Source organism: Eptesicus fuscus, chromosome 1, assembly GCF_027574615.1.
Source record: "Eptesicus fuscus isolate TK198812 chromosome 1, DD_ASM_mEF_20220401, whole genome shotgun sequence".
Lineage (NCBI taxonomy): Eukaryota > Metazoa > Chordata > Mammalia > Chiroptera > Vespertilionidae > Eptesicus > Eptesicus fuscus.
Window position 1 is genome coordinate 53,522,471 of NC_072473.1, and position 21,074 is coordinate 53,543,544.

The 21,074-nt window shown below is 49.4% G+C and overlaps 1 protein-coding gene across 4 annotated transcripts; it reads right to left on the minus strand.

Moving 5' to 3' along the window:
• Window positions 1–1,669: 1,669 nt before the first annotated feature.
• On the minus strand, window positions 1,670–16,218 carry ZMYM3 (zinc finger MYM-type containing 3). Of its 4 annotated transcripts, none has more exons than XM_054717812.1 (25): window positions 16,200–16,218; window positions 14,310–14,995; window positions 13,321–13,364; window positions 12,936–13,008; window positions 12,250–12,544; window positions 11,860–12,037; window positions 11,293–11,511; window positions 10,853–11,003; window positions 10,504–10,619; window positions 10,254–10,340; window positions 9,975–10,125; window positions 9,561–9,733; window positions 9,215–9,380; window positions 8,475–8,572; window positions 8,232–8,394; window positions 7,853–7,965; window positions 7,570–7,744; window positions 7,287–7,433; window positions 6,520–6,623; window positions 6,040–6,208; window positions 5,573–5,724; window positions 4,856–4,970; window positions 4,091–4,345; window positions 3,236–3,353; window positions 1,670–3,142 (listed from the first exon to the last, which is right to left on the minus strand). In XM_054717812.1, the coding sequence occupies exons 2-25, from the start codon at window positions 14,974–14,976 to the stop codon at window positions 2,950–2,952; spliced, it is 4,122 nt and encodes a 1,373-aa protein (XP_054573787.1). In that variant the 5' UTR covers window positions 14,977–14,995; window positions 16,200–16,218; the 3' UTR covers window positions 1,670–2,949. The 4 variants fall into 4 exon arrangements, with proteins under 4 accessions (XP_054573787.1, XP_008155820.1, XP_054573746.1 ...); XM_008157598.3 differs by lacking the exon at window positions 16,200–16,218 and adding an exon at window positions 15,763–15,863 and having other exon boundaries at window positions 12,936–13,002; XM_054717771.1 differs by lacking the exon at window positions 16,200–16,218 and adding an exon at window positions 15,763–15,863.
• Window positions 16,219–21,074: the final 4,856 nt, after the last annotated feature.

A 21,074-nucleotide genomic window follows, 5' to 3' on the forward strand; every position in this document is an offset into this window, starting at 1 on the left:
CGGGAAGAGGCTGGACAAAAATCGTACACCTATGGATGAGGACAGTGGGGGGTGGTAAGGGCAGAGGGTGGGGTGGGAACCAGGTGGAGGGGAGCTATGGGGGGAAAAAAGAGGAACAATTGTAATAATCTGAACAATAAAGATTTATTAAAAATGAAAAAAATAATAAAAAATAAAAAATTCAAGTTTGAGTGTTCTTTCTGCTATACCATGTTACACTGCCCACCATGTGGATATTTATCTAGTCTTGAACCCAACATGATCAAAACCTCAACTTGTTACCAACCTCTTCCTACCCCCCACTCAGCCAAAAAAATAAAAATAAATACAAAACCCTGTCCATTTTCCAACTTGGGTAAAGGCATCTCCCAATATAAACATGGGATTCTTGCTTCATGTACAATTCTTTCTTTTTAATTTTTTTATTTGAGAGAGAAATATCAATGTGAGAGCAAAACATCAATCTTCTTCCTCCTGCACACCCCTTACAGGGGATAGAGCCCAAAACCCAAGCACGTGCCCTGACCAGGAAACAAACCGGTGACCTTCTGGTGCACAGGACAATGACCAGCCAACTGAGCTTCATTAGCCTGGGCTTCATGTACAATTCTTTCCTCTCCCCCAGATCCTGCAGACTTGACCTTCATGAATCCATTTTCTCTTTTCCTTCTGTATCCCCACAGCTCCCATTGAGGCCCACATAACTTTTTTTTTTTTCAGGATGGCTTTTTTTTTCATTTAAATTCTTTATTGTTTAAAGTATTACATATGCCCTTTTTCCCCATTGACCTCTCCCGGCCACTCCCACCCTCAGCACATGCCCTCACCCCTGTCTGTGTCCATTGGTTATGCTTACTGGTATACCCACATAACCTGTCATACCCTTTTCACTGATCTCCTGGCCTTCAGACCTGCTACCACCCCCGTCCTCCATATTGTTCTAGGGATCTCCTCCCTAAAACAACAGACTGATCCTGTAATTCCGACTGGAAAAACCTCAGCCTTTGCTTGTGCTGGTCCCCAACTCCTCCCACTTACTGAGGCCCAGGTCAAATGCCACCTTGTTCAGAAAACTCATACAAACTCCCTATAATCTCTTCCTTAAGTTATTAATTTTATTTAAGAAACATTGATTTATTGTTCCATTTATTTATGCATTCATTGGTTTAATCTTGTATGTGCCCAGACAGGGGATCAAACCCACAAACTTGGTATATCAGGATGACACTCTAACTAACTGAGCTACCGGGCCAGGTCTAACCTCCCTATAACCTTAAAGTGAGTTCCTTATTCTTCTACTCTCCCACAGCACTATATATTTCTTTCTGCATCTTACAACTATCTCTTCCTATCCCCTTTAGCCTGGGAACCTGCTAGAGATAGGATCCTGGTCTAATTAATCTTTGTCTTCTCTGAATCTAGGTCCTTAAATATTGTAGGTACTTAATAGCTAGCTGTGGAATACATTTTTCCCTTGTGTCTGGAAACTTGTTATGAAAAGGACCATATTCCAAGTGGATTCATTCAGTGAGGTAGGTAAAAATGATTCTCAAACTGAGGTAGGACACTTCTCTTCACGCCCTAAAAGATTTGACATTGTCTGGCATGGCTTCCACATATCCCTCACCTCTCCAAACACTGTTCTTCCTCCCCAGGAAAAGGCAAGAGACAATTTTAACTCTTTATTTGAAACAAACAATTCCAGAGACAGAAGGTTAGTCGTGACAACAGCTTCTCACTACAACACAAGGGCGGGCATGGCTCACTGAAGGGATAGGCCAGGTACCGCAGAACAATATATACAATTTAAACAGTGGCTAAACTGGTAGCAGTTTTAAAAACACAAAAAGGAGGCTAGGAAACAGCAAAGCCAACAGGAACAGAACTGGGTACCCCCTTTGCTGGACACTAATAGTTTTCTGGAACTACAAAAGCAAGATGGGGAAGAGAGTAGATGTAGGCAGTGGAGGCAGGACACAGGTCCACAGCTCCTCCCTATTCTTTAACTGCAGATCCCATCCTGTATTACCCAAGGTCCCCACAGGCTTGGCCTGGCTCTTATAATGGGGTAAGAACAAGAGTGGGGAACCCAGCCCCAACCCAAATCAGAAGGTTTTTGCCTTGGGAACTGTGTCCATTGAACTAAAGGGAGGCAGTTACAGAAGGGGGCTAAGCATGTTGACACATGGCTCATATCAACCTAAGATGGCAGAGAAAGACAAACACATAAACCAAGTGGACAGCAGTTTGCTCCCCATACTTAGTCATTCTCTGCCTTTAAAGAAAAGAAAGCATGTGGAAGTTTTTTTTTTCAATTGCAGCACCAAGGATTGGTGCTTGCAGGAGTAGGGAGGGGAACAAGGTGGCCAGGGGGTTCCAACAACCAGTTATCTCAGGGGAGGGGAAGAGTATCTAAGTTCTGTGTTTTAGGTAAATGGTCCCCCTCGTTACTTTCAGAGTTTCTTTCATATCTTTCATACAAGCCCCTTTAGCATGGTACTGGGGAAGAGTGGAGAAAGGAGTGGGCACAGGGCAGTGACGGCAGCTGGATTCTTCCCTTGGCCAAATCTAGGAACAAGGGGCTTTAGTAACCTATATGGGATGGGTCAGGAAACCTAAAGCCAACAGGATCACCAGAGCTATTAACACTCCATCCAGAGTCTGGCCCCAGGAGAAGGAGTTTACTCTGAAGCATAAAGAAAATGGCCTAGCTGGTTTTTGCCTATCACTAGTTGATCAGCCCTCGAGTACAGAGGACTGGGGCCCCGCGGTTGTCAAATGGTTTGGAAGAAGGTAAAAGCCAGGAGTTCCTAGGGAAGGCAGGGAATGGATGAGTAGAAAAGGGCACTCATGGCCCTTCAGAATGAGTAGCATTGGTTCCTGGGCCAGTCGCCCTGTGGGACGTGGTGACAAGCCAGACACTGGTGTGAAAGATGGATACAGATGGGTTCAGTCCAGGTCTTCATCCCCAGTACGACCCAGCTCCTCATAAATCTCACGCACGGCTAGAATGCGATTGAGCATGCTCTCCAACATGCTTCGGTCCATGGGGATCACAGAGTACCAGAGAGGTGACTCAGCGATGCAGGACCGCTCAGGTTGTAGGTAGAACACATCGTTGCGAGTCCGGAGGCTTTCAGGACTGCAATGGTGGGGTGGGACAGATTAGTACTGAGGCAAAGTGGATCCCATGGGTCCCCATGCTAATGCCATTTCTGCAAACCTGCCAACTCACCATTTTGAGAGATAGAATTCATAGAACTTGACAGGGCAGCGGAGGGGATTCATGCGGTTCTCACGCTGCTCTAAGATAGGGGCTTCATCTTCTCTCTTCCGCTTCCCAGAACCCATGTCTGTAGAGGAGGCAAATGACTCAGACTTGTTAAAAGCACAGTCTCAACAAGCCACTCTAGGTGCACAGTGGGAAGGCCTCAGGACACACAATACAGGCTCATAAAGAAATAAAGGCAGAAGAGTCAGTAGGTCTTCCCACACCAGCCAAACTGCAGGGTGATGCTCTGTAACCCACTCCCCCTATCCTATTCACATTGTTCAAGTCTTTACAATCTTGCCCTGTTGCAAGGATGGGCTTACCTTCTGGGATAAAAAAAAAGCATGATGGCCCTAACCCCCATTAAACTAGTCCAGGTTAGAGGCTCAGGTTCCAAGAAGGAACCGTGGGAACTGCACTCAGACGGGTCAGGATTTCAGGGCCAGAACAGAAATCAAGGTGCTGTCCTTATAATGCCCAACAGCAAAGAACCATGGAAAGACTGTCTCATTGTCAACTCTCTCCCAACAGACAATACACCCAACAGCTTCCCACCTGTCCACTACCCCGCCAAAAGTAGAAAAGGTCAACTGCCTTGAAATGGGGAAAGGTGGAAGCAGGCAGCTGGGTGACCTCCTATTTATGCAACAGCCACTAATCATCAGGTTGAAGGACTGGCTGTTTTTACCTGTTCTGCAAATGTACGAATGGAAGGTCAGGGAAGACAATGATCAAGGAGAGGGCCAACCTAGTAATTAAAATGGAGCACGGAAGAGGAGAGCAGAGAGGGAGGAAAGCAAAAGAGGGGCAGCCTCATACCTCGCCCTTTCCGCTGGCGGACAGGGGCGTAGTAGCGGATGCTCACCACCTTGGTGGTGCCTCGGGGGGTGGTGCACTTGCGGGACTGCCGCACCACATTGGTGAAGGAGAGCTGCATGTGTTCCTCAGCCGTCTGCAGCCCAAAAAACTTAGTGTTGAAGAACATGAGGGTGTTGAGAAGGACAAAGGGTGAGTAGACCCCCAGCTGCTTACACTCCCAGAGGTGTTCTTCCTCCACTCGGGAGAACACTGTGTCTGCAATGGTCAAGGAGAGGCTAGTCAGGAGTGAGCAACTACCCAAGCCCTGATCCCAGACATTCTGCTCATAAGCATTTCTGTTCAGTAAGTTGCCACTGTGCACAAAACCCTGACACCCTGCTGTATTACACAATAGGACTAGATGTTTTTTTATATAGCTTCTACCTGCATTTGGAGCTTCTCTCACCACCCACAAGTTATAGGCAGGTAGATGTCAACTTTGAGGAGACCCACAACTTCTTCCTTTTTTTTCAATTACCACCCAAACTCAGGCCACCTTTTGTGGTTCCAGAAATAGTTGTTCAGACTTAAGTCTTGATCCCCTCCTCATGTTCAAGGACAGGGGCTCTGCGTTCTCAAGCTCTCAACTCCGAGGCACCCAGCTACATGCTCCTGCCCTCAGACTCTCTGTGAAGAGTGGCAGACCAAACAGCCTGGGACTTTTGGGATGGTGTCTCTGAAGAATGGAGAGAAGGGTATAGGGGTTGCTAAGTCCCTGTCCCTTACTGTTTGGAAGGAGTGTGGGCTGCCAGGTACTCAGAGATTTGTTGAGTTCTTGAACGAAAGTCAGGTAGTAAAGGTCCGTGAAAATGTTCACCATTCGGTTATTTTCCAGCAAGTACTAGAGAAGGAAAAAGAGATACACATAAAGCTAGACTCTAGGTCCTAGAGAAAAGACAGTGATACCAAAGGCCCCAGGCACAGCAACCTTGATAATTAGGAGATGGTGGTAAATAGCTGCTCAATTGCATGACCCAGAGTGCTTTTCCCCAGATATACCTACAACTCTGAGGCACCAAGGCCTTGCTGGAAGAGGAGGAGGCATGGAAGAGATGTATCACAGCAGCTTCTTCACAAGCACAGACCCCTTGTCAGGTAATGATGCATGGCTGACCTCTCCTAGTGGGTACTAAACATTACCCCACCACCCAAGGAGCCCAGCTCTACCCATCCCTCCCCTCCTGGAATGGGTTTGAGGATTACAAAGGGGACCCAGAGAGCAATGAAGACGGCTCCTTGGCCAACAGTCCTGGGACACAGCTTCGATTTTAGAGGAGTATTGACATGTGTTGTCCTGCTTGGAGTAGGAGACAAAAGACTGCCTGCTTAGGATAGCAGACAAAGTGAGGACCAGGGAGTGGACAGAATAATTTCTGCTGGGACCTTGCCTGCTGTGTTGCTGTGTTGAAAGTGACTACAACTGAGGTGGTGTGTAAGGGGTACCTGTTGGATGCCAAGACACAGGTAGTAGATGCTGTCAGGTTCATATCTTTCACCGTTGGGTCGAGTGATTTCTCTCACAAACTGGGCCAGACCGTAGTTGAGCTCAGCAGCTGAGCAGGCCAGAATATCTTCTTTGATACGCATAGGTTTTGCTGCAGTGATATGTAGTGAAAGTGGATAGGAGTAAGAAAACTTCACATTGAGAATTTCATTTAGCTCCACCATTAATTCCTTCATCACTTAGTCATGTCCAGCTCCAGAACAAACCACCAATTGCCAAAAGAGCCCTAAGCCTTGAAATCTAGACAGCATCTCCCCTTATTTTGCAACTCCTCCCAATGTTCACAGGATACCCTTTACATAATGACAGCCTTATCATTCATAGACATCTTCAGCTGAATCACAGCCCTGCTCCTTTCCCCTTCCCCTCCTCCTCCCATCCCCACCTCCCTCCCCTGGGTACTTACGGCCAAAGCGCAACTCATCACCCTTGCTGGTTTCTCCATTGGCATATTTTGATTGTACCCAGCACTTCCAAGCATTGACACCATATGAATAGTTAAGTCCAGTACAGCTTGGCTGGCTGCTCATGGAGTCCCGGGAACAGCTCTCTGAAAGCACCAGCCGCTTTTGACCCTGGAGGGGAAAAGAAAGGAGGTGGGTTCAAGGAGATAAGGTCAGGAACACCATGGAAACTAGTCAGGACAGTGTTTATCAGCAGGGGAATGGGGGACTGATGTCAGAACACAGCTATGGAAGCACAGAGCCCCAGGAATAGCTCTGATTACTTCGGGAACTGGAGAGAGAGCAAAGTTTGTGCTCTGAATGATGGAGAAAGGAGGTCAGCCAGGGAAGGTAAAGCTGCTGACTTGGCTATGCAAGCACCCCATCCCTGGCCGCTTGAGCCTCCATCCCTCTTCTGTGGATACGGCAGCCCCAGCCCTCACCTTCCTCATGGTTCGGGGAAGGTCTTGTTCAGTAGACACGTCCTCAGGCCCTACCAGGCCACAATCAAAGAGGAAGTCTACACTGGGGTTAATGTCCAAAGGATCTGTTAGAAGTGAAAGGAAGTAAACTGATTTTTAAGATCTCAATGCTGTAGCCCTCCCACCCCATCCCTGCTACTTGCACACCTGACTTGAGAAAAGCTTCTCAGACAGCTCCAATTGCACTCAGTAGGAACCAGCAAAGCCAGATGAAGAACAGGCTCAGAGGCACAGAGATGCAAAAATTCACAACAATGGTAAAGCTCATAACACTACCAAACTGCACACTCAAACGTGGTAAATTTCATATTATGTGTTTTACCACAATTAAAACAAAACAAGCCTGACCGGTGTGGCTCAGTTCGATTCCCAGTCAGGGCACATGCCCAGGTTGTGGGCTCGATCCCCAGTGTGGGGCGTACAGGAGGCAGCTGATCGGTGATTCTCTCTCATCATTTATGTTTCTATCTCTCTCTCCCTCTCTTTTCCTCCCTGAAATTAATAAAAATATATTAAAAATAAATAAATAAATAAAAAAACAAAACAAGACTCAAGTATAAAATCATGCATCTATTCCAGTATCTCTGCCACTACTCCCTTGACAGCCTTTTGTCACTGGTCACAAGGAGCACCGTTAGGGTCATGCTCCAGGTCACACACAAAAACACTCCTTTCCTTACGGCACAAATGCTACCATACCCAGTGGGCATGCCTTGAATTCCACTCACTCTTGGGGAAGTCCGCCTCCAAGTCTTGCCCAGGTTCATCCAAGACATTGGCCATCTTGACAGCCATTGCCAGGACATCATCTCGAGCTGGCCCAAACAGGTCACAATCTTCCAGAAGTCCCTCTGCGCTCTGGTTGCTCACAAGATCTGGGAGGAAGAGAAGTTGGCTTATTCACTGCAGCTCTTACCTAGCTCCCTCACAGGCTTCCAACCACTCCCCCCACTTAGGCAGAGACAGACTAGTAAAACCCTGACTCCCTCATTGCTGCTGTCCATGGCATACCACAAAGGTCAGATGAGGCCTTGTCTAACTCTTCAGCCTCTGCAATCATTTCTGCCATAGCCAGGATGTCGGCCTCCAAGGGGTTGGAAGGGATCTTCACCTTCAGCTCCTCAATAGTCTCTACAATCTTGTCTGTGCTCTCCAAGGTAGTGGGCAGGAACATGGGCACAGGTACCTGGAGACATAAATCCCAACTAAACGCCAAGAACCAAACCAGTGGATGAGAGGGACAGGTGGTGAGAGTAAGGGACAGTGGTGGGTCAATTCTGGACAGGAAACTTACCGGGATGGGCATTGAGAAAGGCACTGGGACTTTCTGGCAGTACAGATGCATAGGCACTGGCACAAAGATGGGCACTGGGATAGGCAGCACAATCACCTGTGGCTTCCACTCTTCTGCTGACAAGAAAGGGGTCTTTTCAGAGCCCATGTTAGGTGGGTCACATCTGACCCACTACCTGATACTTGCCTGTCATCCCCAAAGCTCATTGTCACAAAACGGCCCTTGCATCAAAGGTAGAGAGTCAACTCTGTGATTCTAGGATAACCATATCCATGATACTTCATCCACCTAAGAAACCCCCTTGTCTAGCTCCTAGGCACAGGGCTGCAGGCCTAGAACTATAAAATAAAACCTGTGGTATCTAGGTACCCTGGCTCACCTGTCTGACTCCCTTTGGACTTCATCTCCACTTTGCAGGAGACCCCCCGATTCTGCATCAGAGGCTTACACATGGCAGCTTTGTTTTTGCGGGGCGTGGCTGGGGGTGGTGCAGAGGGAGGAGGAGTAGAAGCAGTGGGAGCCAACCGGATCTTCACAGGGATCTGCAGACAAAGGAACGTTAGTGCCACCAAATGCTAGACCCTCCTCTGAGACCATCCTTCCCACTGGCTTTTGCCCTGACCTTGCCCAGATTCCCATTTTCCTCTGGGGTCTTCACTGTATTGCTGTTCTCCACTTTGGTTTGAGAGGGTGTCTGGGGCTTTGCCTCAGAAGACTGACCTGTAGATCAAAACAAATGAATGTTTTCCTCTGTGGAACTAGCTCTCCATTTTCATCATCCTGTTCCAGGAGAGCTTCATTAAGAGATACATCAAATGTGAACAGGAAGTCTAGAATTTCTCCTCCTTACCATCCCAGGCCTAGTCTTCTCTAGGCCCCAGAAACAGTGGCCAACAAGATTCTTTGCCCTGGCTGACACAGAGAATGAAAAAGATTAAGCTTCCCCAATGACCCATAATTTGAGCTCTTTCATTTCATGGCCTTCAGGAGTTTGGTACCCCTGGAGTATCCCAGAGCGGCCAGGATAATAGACTTGAAACAATAATGGCCTTCAGTTTCACTAAAGGCAGAGCTTATGCTGATGCTTCCTTCTCTCTGAAAACTAACCACAGTCCCCACATGCCCCATCCTACCTGGTACCCATTCCCTAAAAATACATCCATTATAGAAAATCAGTGGAAGGTAGCTCTGGAAACCTTTAAACAAGACTCCCCCTAGTATCTGCACAGTCCAGAAGCTAAAAGAGAGCACAGTACCAGGCACTCTGGCCAGGGATGAGATGAAAGAAGAAGAAGAGAGGGGCTGGGCCCAGGATTAGAGTCCAGGCTAGTTCTAACAGAGTGCCTCCTGCCCGGGACTCACTGTTCAGGAGGCTCTCGGGCCCACTCTGGGTGTCCAAGTTGGGTTGGTTCTGCTGGCTATAGAAGCGCAGCAGACACTGTTGGTTGCAGAAATGACGGATCTGCCCGCGCCAGTGGATGGTCTCTAGCAGCTTCCCCTGTCGCTTACAGGCATGGCACCGGGCAGCCTGTGGGTATTGACAGGATGATCAGACCTGCATCCCTAAAACATGCTGAGCCCTTTGCCCTGGGATAAGCTCTTCCTTTGGAGGCTGGTCAGCTGGAGCCCCCTCCCTGGAGATTGGCCCACACCTGATCACAGCACAACAGCCCTGTTGCCGTCTCCACCCTTTCTGTCCCCCGCTTACCTTGCAGTACCACAGCAGGTACTTGCTCTTACAGTCCTCACTGCAGAAGTCCCAGGTGCTGCCATCCAGCTGCTCGGTGACTCCACGCTGGCAGGTCTGGGAGCAGTAAGTACAAGTGATACAGCACAGTCCCAACTTCTTAGTGAAGTCCTGTTTGTACAGCAGCACACAGCCTGGAAAGAATCCAGAGACACAGAAATCTCCATGGCTGTGAGACCTACCTTTTTTCAAGGTGGTACAACTGAAAGCTCTCCCCAACAGTCTCTTGAGCCCAAAGCCTTAGGATGGACAAGGGCCCGCACATCCTGAGTAGAAGGCCCTTGCCCCAAGACCGCATCCCAAGCCCTCATCCTTTCTCTGCCAGTCTCCCTGCTGTGTGATCCAAGGCCTCTGACCCCTTCTCCATTTCCTTACCTTCGCTGCAGAAGCTCTTTTCCACCCCACTGAACCGGAGTTTCTCATGCAGGAGTTTCTCCTGCCGGCAATGCTCACACTGCGACACCACACCCCGAAGCCGCTTGAAATCCTCACAGCAATCACGACAGCAGAACTGGAACACCTGGTCCTAAGATTGGGTCACAGGGCAGGGAGGAGAGTGCTGTGACATTGGGACCTGGCAAAAGCCAAGTGGAAGGACCCCTTCAGACAGATGTCTAGTCATGTGGCAAGATATGGGCAGGGTGGGGGTCTTACCTGCCAGTCCAAGACCTCAGGCTTGCCACTGAAGAGGCTGTGGCAGTAGTGACAGCTCAGGTGAATGCCCCCTTCGGGGCTTGTGCGCTGGAGGGAAGGAAGACAAGTAAGGGAGGGGCAAGAAGTGTGTGGTGGTGGCGGGGAGGGGAGGTCAGGCTTGTTCTTTGCTCTGCCCAGGCCTACCTACCCCGATTTTCATACCCTCTCTATGGCACCACACCCTTTATCCCTGGTCCAGGGTCTGAAGTACCTGGAACTTGGTCCAGCAGCTGGGGCTGCAGAATTGGTAGACTGTGCGATCGACCTTGTTGTAGTAACAGGGGTCAGAGAGGCTGCGGCGGCAGAAGCTGCAGGGTCGGGGAGGGCCTGGGGCATAGAGAGAAAGGAAGAGCGAAAGAGAGAGGAGAGAGAGAGAGAGAGCACAGAAGGTGTAAGGCAGTGCAGAGATGGACAGATGGAACAGGAAATCCACGGGAAGACGTGGTTGGGGCTGAGGTCAGGTAGCAGGGATTACTTTAGAAGAAGAGGGGAGTATGAGATGGGGGGGGGGGTAGAAGGAAGGCCAGCAGGGGTCTCAGAGAAGAGGGCTTTGCACCTACCAGTGAGCCCTGCCTGCTTCACTTTGTAAGAGGTGGTACAGCAGAGGGAACAGAACAAGCTCGTCTTGCCATTACGATCCACATGTGATAGCATCTCAAAGTTCTTACACAGGGTCTTGCACCAGACACAGGGGTACACACGTGTGTTTTTCTGTGAGGATGGGGAAGGAGAGGCTGAGGCTGGATTTGTCCCTTCACTTTATTTTTAAAATTTTTAAAACATGAAATATTTCAAGCATACAAAAAAGTATAGATGATGATATAACAAAGACCTGTGTATCTACCAGCCAGCTTCAAAAAATAAAACATAACAGATACAATTGAAACCCCCTTTATTTGTTTTATTCCTCCCAGCCTCGACCCATCAGGCACCTTTATTTATCACCCAAGAACCGCACCCCCTTCCACAGCCCTCTAATGCACTACTCCCTCGGCCCCACCTTCTTGTACGCCCCCAAGCAGGTTGTGTTGCAGAACCGCTTTTGTTGGCCCTCATGGAAGAGGAGCTCGGGGCCAGGGGTCCCGGTCTTGGTATAGATGTAAGCCCCGCACTGGTCACAACAGTTGGTTTTCAGTCCCTTGTTGGCCCGGAATTTGGAGAAGCAAGAATCACTGCAGAGCCGGTGCACCACGCTGCCATTGCTGACCTCATGCTGGACCTGCCACACACACACATATCCTGAGCTGGGGCCTGACCACCACCACCCACCCCGATGCAAGGATAGCCCACCCAACCTCACCCTACACCTTCACAGCATACATTGTACCCAGGGACCCCCCCAACCTGCACATCAGGCTGCCGACTTGATGGTGAGGTCCTGGGAGGCAAGGAAGGCCAGCTGCACACATCCTAGAGAAGCTCTAATCTTGAATACACTCCCTCACAATGGCTGCCTTTCCTCCCCACACCCCTCCTCCACAGGGCCTGGCCCCTGCAGCCCCAGGATTGCAGGGGCAGGTCAGGACTGGCCAGGCTCTGTACACCAGCCCCCATCAAGCTTCCTCACCTCTCCAGTCTTCTGGCATATGCTGCAGCGAGTAGCATCAGCAGGATCCCCGGACTGGGGGATTGGGCGCTGCTGCTGGGCCTCATACAGGGAGAGGCAGACGGATGTGCAGAACTCGTGGAAGGAGCCTCCTGAACCAGTCTGCGCCACAACCAAGTCCTTGGTGTTCCAGATCTCCCTGCAGATGGGAACAGGCTTGAACATTCATTTGTTTCATCAGCTTCCAGCCTTCCCCTGGGATCAAGGACCACAGAGCAAATGCTCTCTGAGCCCCTACCCAAATTGCCTCTCTCTCTGAGTTCCACTAGGTTCTTGCCAACATAGTCTCTGTTTCACCCATTATTCCTGGCCTGATGCCTGCCCTTTCCACACCCCAGTACCCTCACGTACTTCTTGCAGAAGGTACAGGTCTTTTTGCCCGAGGGTTTTCTGGAGAAAGTGGTGAGACAGGATGAGGAACAAAAGAGCTGAGGCAGCCCCTTGCGTTGATAGGCCGTCTGCCCCTTCTGCAGCGGTGTCCGGCAATGTGCACAAGTCATCTTGGTGCCCACCGCAGAGCGCCCGGCCCTTTGTGCCACACTGGAGCGTAGGGACATGCGAGGAGAGCGCCGGGGCCGGAATGGCACAAAATCCTCATCATTGGGGTCATCTACCATGGCATCAGAATCCTCATCTGATACTGGAACTGAGGAAGGGGGGCGGGGCATGAGAAAAGGCTACCAGACCATGTCTCCAACCATCCCCTGACCAACAGGTAGTTCTACTTCTCCTGGGATCCCCTCAGTTCTTGCCTTTATTTCCTCCCCCACCCCATCACATTGATAACTTAAGTCACTAGTGTCACTCTCCCTTAGGGAGGGGCTCTAAGTGGGAAGATTCTTCGGGACAGGGATTGCAGAGCTGAAACAGGAAACTCCATTCTCACTGCTCTTGTTTTCAATCACCTCCACTGCCCCTGGTTCCCATGCCAACCCAGAGCACAGATAGGCACGTCACACTCTGCATGGAGCCAGGAGATCCATGGCAGCCACTTCCCACTCATCCCACTGGGTCACATTTCCTCAAGTCCTACTCACTGCTCTCAGTGGAATCCACAACCTCAGGTTTTGGAGGTTCTACTCTTCTAACGCGCTCACTTCTCTTCTGTACCTTGGAAACATGGGGAGGGAAGGAAAGCTGATACCAGGGACAGGCTAAAGGGCCAGCTGCACTAGCACAGGGTTTAGGGGTGTGCAGAAATAGGAGGGAGAAGGGAGAGTAAGGACCCTTGGCCCAGCCCATAGAAGGAGGGGAGAAAAGGAGGCTGAACTTCACCTTAAGAAGCAGTAGACATAAGGGCTCCCTCCCTCCTCCTAACTCTCCTCACACACACCCTCTGAAGATCTGGGAGGGAAAATGAAGGGTCTGTCCTTCCTAGAGATATAGGGGGAACCAGACTCCTTCCAATCCCCTCCCCCTCACCCTCTCAGGCGGCTTCTCACTCGCCTTCCCAGTCAGGCCATCTCCTGCAAAGGAAGCAGAAAGCAGCCTCAATCTTCAACCTGCCCTCACACCCCCTTCCTGGACCAACTTCATTCCTGGGGAAGAACTTACTCAAAACTGAAAGGAAAAACTCAAGTGCCTTCTTGGGGCCCCTCTCAGGGTTACCTCAAGCTCTGCACTAAGGGGAGGGTGGTGGTGCAGCTACTCTCCATAGGAAAAAAAATCCTACTCTTCCTACCAGCTTTCTGTCCCAATCACTGGGAGTCAAGGAAGCAGAGGTAACATACCTTTCATCCAAAATTTATAGATTGCCAACAAAAACCAATGCAATCCCCCAAAGGTAGGTAGCAAGGGGAGAAGGTAGGTCCTCTGGACTCAGATGGTTATATAAGCGTTAAGACCCTGGTCACAGCCTGGGAGAGATACCACTAGGCAGAACAGGGGAGAAATTAGAGCCTCTCCAAGTCTAGGCTGTCCCTCCCCTATCAGAGACTCAACCCTAGGCCCTGCATTTCTACCATTCCCCTGAATTCATGATGCTGCCAGAGGCTCCAGAACCTAGTCATCATTCATAAAACCCAGAATCTCCACTCTCATTTAGAACAAACCATCTGGAAAGATCTTAGAACCAAGAAGCCCGGAGTCCTCCCCAAATCCTGAAGGACCTGGCAACAAAAAACCACTCGCTTATGAAAAAGGGAATCTCTCCCACCAAATTCACTTTCTAACACACCTGAAACCTCACCTCTATTACTCCTCCACAGCAGCTGAGCTTCCCCCCACCCCTACCTTCCTTAATCTTCACCACCCCTATTTCTCCCTCCCAAACCCCCAACTCCTTCATACACATCCTCTCATCTCTCAAACCTTCTCCTCCTCCTCCCCTTCTTCCCCAAACATACACAGCAGCCCCTCCTTACTCACACCCTCTCTCCAACCTTGATTCTCCAGCCGAGTAGACAACCTACCTGGTAATGAAGGGTGTGCAGGGGGGCTAGGGCCCCCAGGTTTGGCCTGAGAACTGTTGATTCCATCCCCCAGGGTCTCTCCCACTGAAGGGCTGGGGGGGCCATTTGGGCTCTGTGGCTGCCCTTGGGGAAGATCCTCCTCCTGCCCAGGGGAGCCCCTTCTCCCTGTAGCTTTGGAGGTGGTCTCCTCCTCTTCAATATGTGGGGACTGAAGATTTATTGGAGAATCTGGAGCCAAAGATTCTAGTAGCCCCTCGGGTGAAGAGAGATTCGCCCCAGACCCTGGGTCAGGTGGCACCACCTCAGGGGTCTGGCCCCCTGGTCCAGGCTCTAGGGTCTGATCTCCTGCATCCCATGCAAGGGTCTCCTCAGGACCATGGTCCACCTCTGGGGGGGAGGGGGCTTTATAGAGCAGCCCCCCCAGCCCCAGCAGCTCAGTGGTTCCATCCAGAACTCCAGGGTCTTTTTCCAGGCCAGCAGGGGTATCAAGCAGGTCCAGGGCTCCTGAGGATGGAGAAGGGCCAGGGGGGGCCCATCCTCGAGTTGGGGCAGTCTGAGATTCCAGTAGATCCTCTCCAAATTCCATGTCTACTGGAAGGTCTCCAGCCAGGGGCTTCTCTGGCAGGGTCAATGGGTCAAACGGACTGGGGAAATCACTGGGGTCCATGAGGACGGCTGGATATGGGCTGTAGATTAGGGGTAGAAGAGGGGGCAGAAGAGGTGGTCTTCGCCAGAATTCCTTCTTATATAGGCTCTGGGACACACCCCATCATCCACTCGGATTTCTCATGAACAGCCCCCACCACAAACGGCGAGCATTTCTACAGGCTTAGTCCAAATGACCACTCCCCCCACCACCTCCACAAACAGCGCCCCCTGTAGGGAGAGGCGTTCCCCGCCCTGGCCCTGCGCCCACACTCGCCAGGCAGTTAGTCGTTGGCCGTTTCAGCCCGCCTGCCCCCACCACCCCAATGCAACTCCCAGTTTCCCTCCCTCTTTACCTTTCACCCCCCGCCCCCACCAACTCAGGCTGAACGCCCTAATAGAGTCGCCTAGGGCCGTACCCACCAGGAGCCTTCCCGCCCCCACGATATCAGTTTCTACCCCCTCCACTCGCTCCTAGAGCCCCCCAGCTCTCCAGTCTCTACCTACCCTGTCTGGCCCCACCCCCCTCACCGCGCTGCAAGGCCCTCCCTCAGCCCTTCCCTCGCCCCCACAAATTGCCCTTCCTAACCCCTCCCCCCAGTTACCTTTCATTTCAGTTCGCCCACTTCCTCAGCCTCGTCAACCTTCCCTATAGCTCTCTCAGTCCTCCTTCTCCTGTTGCCCACCCCCCACCTCAGGCATTTACAGGAAGACATTTTGGAGCTACGATCTCTCTCAGACCCCCCTCCCCGTTTCTTCAAGATCCCGCCTGCAGGTTCCGTTCGGCTAGATCAGGCCCGACCCCTACCTGCGGCAGGGTTAGTGTAACGGCTATAAGCCTAGAACTGCAGACAGAGACGGCCCCGCGTTCCTTCTCCACCTCCCTCCCCAGCAGCCGGGACAGGGGTCGCGGCCCCTTTAAATGGCAGCGCAGCTCGCAGCGCCTAGCGCTCTGCACCAGGCGGGCGGGCGGCGCCAGCAACCAACCCCATTGGCTGGCTCCAGGAGGGGGCTCGCGAGACAGCGCCGGCCCCCGGCGCGAGACTCCCAGCCCAGTGGCCGCCTGGAAATTGTGGAGTGGAGCCTAGTTGTTGGAGATGGAGCTTGAGCCCCCGCCCGGGGCCCCGTTAGTTGAAGAGGAAAAGATAGGCTCTGGAGCCTTGAAGCCCGCCCCCGGGAAAGGCGGCACCCCCTTTCCGCCGAAGGGCCAAGTACACTAAACCACAAAAAAACAGATCAACTCACCTGTTTCCCTTACCTGGCTCAAGAGTCTGCCCCCTCACACCCGCGCCCGCCCTATACCTCCTGGAGCCCACTCTACCCGCGATCCCCTCCTCTCATTCAAATGGTTCCCGGTCCCCTCCCCCTCCCCATGTCTCTTCGCTTCCCACTCGTGTTCAATCCCTCGGCGTCCGTCCCCCTCAGCAGTCCCTACCTACGCCATGCAGCAAGCGCCTGCCAAGATTACCCTTCCCCCAACCCCACCTCTCCGGGGCCCGCCCCCTGGGCGACTGTTGGGGGTAATGAGTGACAGCAGAGGGTGAGGGGAGGTAGGGACCCAGCCCTCACGTGCTCCTCCTCCCCTCGTCTGCAGCCCCGGCCCCCCTCCCCCCGCAACCATTCTGAGAGTCAGAGTTGTGGGTTGTTTTGAGCTTGCTCTCCAGCTACCCAGGGCGGGTTAAATGGCTCTGGCTCAGTAACAACGCCAATGCAGTAACTGTTACTTCCCGAAGACTCCAAAACCAGGTCCTGCAAAGCCACTCTCCCCCCGCCCCCACTCCCTCAAGGGTCTTAGAGTAAGTTCTGGGATCTCCCAGAGTCTTCCCGCAGGGGCTCCCTGCGTTATCTCTTCAGTAGATTTCCTCATCAAGGCCCGTAGCTCGCTCTCGCTCTCTCTCTCTCTCTCTCTCTCTCTCTCTCTCTCTCTCTCTCTCTCTCTCTCTCTCTCTCTCGTCTGTCTCAGTCTCCCTCCTTCTTTCGTTCCATCCCGGTCGACCTGTTTCCTCCCCCCACTCCCTTCTCCCTCTCCTCCCCCTCACTCCCCTCTCCCTCTCCCTCTCCCAGGCGCGTACTCTCTCTCTCCCAGTCTCTTTTTGTCTTAAGTCTCTGTCCCTCTGCCTCTCACACGCGCGAGCACCCACGTGCACGCGCACGTACGCTCCCCTCTTGGATGGTCCTTAGAATGTGGGTGTGGCTGAGGTTGGGGCTGGATAAGTGGGGTAGGGGGAAGGGGCACTAGCATTGGGCCTACTGGCTTTAAAAAATGTGTGCCAGGATCCATTTTCAGTCTCCATTATAGTTTGAGCACTTTACAATCCCCGCTCCCCACTTTGCTCCTCCTACCCCTGGGGCTGAAGAGTGTTTAGTATCTGAGGTACTAGTGGAGGCTCAGGCTAGAAGGAGTCCTGCCACAGATTTAGAAACAAGGTTTGGTGTTCAGTGCCTACTCCAGTCTGCCTCTTTGCTTTGGGCCTTTCTTCTTTCCCACACTAAGCCTTTCCTAGCCCTACAGGGAGTTTTATCCTCCCTTGTTTCATTTACTTTGCCAGAAACCTTATCCTTCCTGACTCCCCATATGGCCTTGAGGTTATCTTTGCTCTCTCCTTATACACGGAGATAAAACCAAGAGTTTTCCCAGTTTCTCAAACCCAGCTTTCTCTTTCTCTTAACCAGTATTTTGTGCACCCTTCTTCCACCTTCTGCTTATTTATATGCCCCTGTTTCTCTCTTTGCATTTTCAATTTGTTCAATCTCAGTTAGGATACCTTTTTGTATATTGCCTGCCCTTCTCAACACCTGCTTGGACCCTTGGCCACTCTGATTGTGGAGAATACCTGGTTTCAAGTTGAGGAGAAACAATCTAGGGGTTGGTTAATGGTGTATTATTAATCCAGAGACAGCTCGGTTGCATAAAAATGAGTGGGTTCTGGAGAGATAAACCAGGATTCTAAACTCAGTTTTGCTCACTTTTTAGCCAGTTGACTTTGGACAAGTCACTTCTTGAGTCACTGAGTCTTAGTTTTCTCACCTTTAAAAAGATAAAAGAAAACAATATAAATGTTCAATCAAATGGGAACTCTGTACTTGCAACTCTTTTACTTAAATATAATCCTTTATTGTTGAAAGTATTACATATGTCCCCCTTTCCCCCCCATTGACCCCTTCCAGCCCCCCTCCTGTAACCTCCCCACCCTGTGACCCCCTGCCCGCTGCCCCAGGCCTTCACCACCTTATTGTCTGTGTCCATGAGTTATGCATATATGCTTACAAAATCTTTGGTTGAATACCTCCCACCCACACTCCCACCCCCACCTTCCCTCTGAGATTATGCACTCTATTACATACTTCCATATCTCTGGATTCAACCCTTTCATCAGTTTATTTTGGTACTAAGATTCCACATGTGAGTGAGATCATGTGATACTTGACTTGTACTAAGATTCCACATGTGAGTGAGATCATGTGATACTTGACTTGTACTAAGATTCCACATGTGAGTGAGATCATGTGATACTTGACTTAATTCACTTAGCATGATACTCTCCAGGTCCCTCCATGCTGTCTCAAAGGGTAAGAGGTTCTTTTTTACTGCTGCATAGTATTCCATGGTATAAATGTACCACAGCATTTTTATCCACTCATCTACTAATGGGCACTTGGGCTGTTTCCAGATCTTAGCTATTGTAAATTGTGCTGCTATGAACATAGGGGTGCATACATTCTTTCTGATTGGTGCTTCAGGTTTCTTAGGATATATTCCTAGAAGTGGGATCACTGGGTCAAATGGCAGTTCCATAATTAATTTTTTGAAGAACCTCCATACTGTTTTCCATAATGGCTGCACAAGTCTGCATTCCCACTAGCAGTGTATTAGGGTTCCCTTTCTCCACATCCTCACCAGCACTTATCATTTGTTGATTTGTTGATGGTAGTCATTCTGAAAAGGTGTGAGGTGATACCTCATTGTCATTTTAATTTGCATCTCTCTGATGATCAGTGGCTTTTATTTTTATAAAACTTTTATTATATATATATATATATATATATATATATATATATATAGTATTGATTTCAGAGAGGAAGGGAGAGGGAAAGAGAGACAGAAATATCAATAATAAAAATCATTGATTGGCTGCCTCTTGCACACCCCCTACTGGGGATCGAGCCCACAACCCAGGCATGTGCCCTTGACCAGAATCGAACCCGAGACCCTTCAGTCCGTAGGCCGATGCTCTATCCATTGAGCCAAACCAGCTAGGGCTGATCAGTGACTTTGAGCATTTTTTCATATGTTTTTTGGCCATCTGTATGTCCACTTTTTTTTTTAATGTATTTTATTGATTTTTTTTTTTTTTACAGAGAGGAAGGGAGAGGGATAGAGAGTTAGAAACATCGATGAGAGAGAAACATCGATCAGCTGCCTCCTGCACGCCCCCCCACTGGGGATGTGCCCGCAACCAAGGTACATGCCCTTGAGCGGAATCAAACCTGGGACCCTTGAGTCCGCAGGCCGATGCTCTATCCACTGAGCCAAACCGGTTTCGGCTGTATGTCCACTTTTGAGAAGGATCTTTTTGGGTCCTTTGCCCATTTTTTAATTGGATTGTTTGTCTTCCTTTTGTTAAGTTGTATGAGTTCCTTATATATTTTGGATATTAACCCTTTATCAGATGTATCATTACCAAATATGTTCTCCCATACAGTGGTCTCCCTTTTCGTTTTGTTGATCGTTTCTTTTGCTGTGCAGAAGCTTTTTATTTTGATATAGTCCCATTTGTTTATTTCCTCCTTTGTTTCCTTTGCCCTAGGAAATGTATCCATAAACATATTTCTATGAGGGATGTCTGATATTTTGCTGCCTATGGTGTCTTCTAAAATTTTTATGGTTTCCCATCTCATGTTTAAGTCCTTTATCCATTTTGAGTTTATTTTTGTGTATGGTGTAAGTTGGTGGTCTAGTTTCATTTTTTGGCATGTATCTGTGTAAGTTGGTGGTCTAGTTCCATTTTTTGGCATGTATCTGTCCAATTTTCCCGACACCATTTTTTGACAAGACTGTCTTGACTCCATTGTATGCTCTTGCCTCCTTTGTCAAATATTGAGTGTAATGGCTTGGGTAGATTTCTGGGTTCTCTGTTCTGTTCCATTGATCTACTAGTATATGCCTGTTCTTGCCAAGAACCAGGCTGTTTTGATTACAATGGCTTTGTAATATAACTTGAAATCTGGTATTGTGATTCCTCCAACTTTGTTCTTCTTTCTCAAGATTGCTGCAGCTATTCAGTGTCTTTTTTAATTCCATATAAATTTTTGTAGTATTTGTTCTAGATCTGTTAATATTTTTAATATATTTTTATTGACTTCAGAGAGGAAAAGAGAGGGAGAGAGAAATAGAAACATCAATGACAGAGACTCATTGATTGGTTGCCTCCTGCATGCCCCCTACTGGGGATCAAGCCCACAACCTAAGCATGTGCACTTGAAACGAATCCAATCTGGGACCCTTCAGTCCGCAGGCCAACACTCTATCCACTGAACCAAACCAGCTAGGGCTTGTTAATATTTTAATAGGGATTGCATCGAATCTGTAGTATGGACATTTTGGGTAGTATGGACATTTTAATGATGTTGATTCTACCAATCCATGAACACGGTATATTCTTCCACTTGTTTATTTTTATCTTTTTTCAACGTTGGAAGTTTTCTGAGGACAGGTCTTTTGCCTCCTTGGTTAAATTTATTCCTAAATATCTTAAATTTTTTTGTTGCAATGGTAAATGGGATTGTTTGTTTAGTTTCTCTTTCTGATAATTCATTATTGGTGTATAAAAAAGTCATCGAATTTTGGGTGTTGATTTTGTATCCTGCTACATTGCCAAATTCATTTATTAAATCTAATAGTTTTTTTGGCGGTCTTTAGGTTTTTCTATGTACAATATCATGTCATCTGCAAATAATGAGAGTTTTACATCCTCCGTTCCAATTTGGATGCCTTTTATTTCTTCTTGTCTGATCGCTCTGGCTAGGACTTCCAGTACTATGTTGAATAAGAGTAGTGAAAGTGGACATTCCTGTTTTATGACTGTTCTTAGAGCAAATGGTTTTAGTTTTTGCCATTGC

Excerpts from the sequence above, each read along its gene's own strand:
- ZMYM3 (XM_054717812.1), bottom strand. The coding sequence starts at position 14,976 with ATGGACCCCAGTGATTTCCCCAGTCCGTTTGACCCATTGACCCTGCCA. Across the intron at positions 8,395-8,474 it reads AAAATGGGAATCTGGGCAAG|ATCCCTGTGAAGATCCGGTT; the intron begins GTCAGGGCAAAA and ends CTTTGTCTGCAG. Across the intron at positions 6,209-6,519 it reads TTCCCCGAACCATGAGGAAG|GGTCAAAAGCGGCTGGTGCT; the intron begins GTGAGGGCTGGG and ends TTTCCCCTCCAG.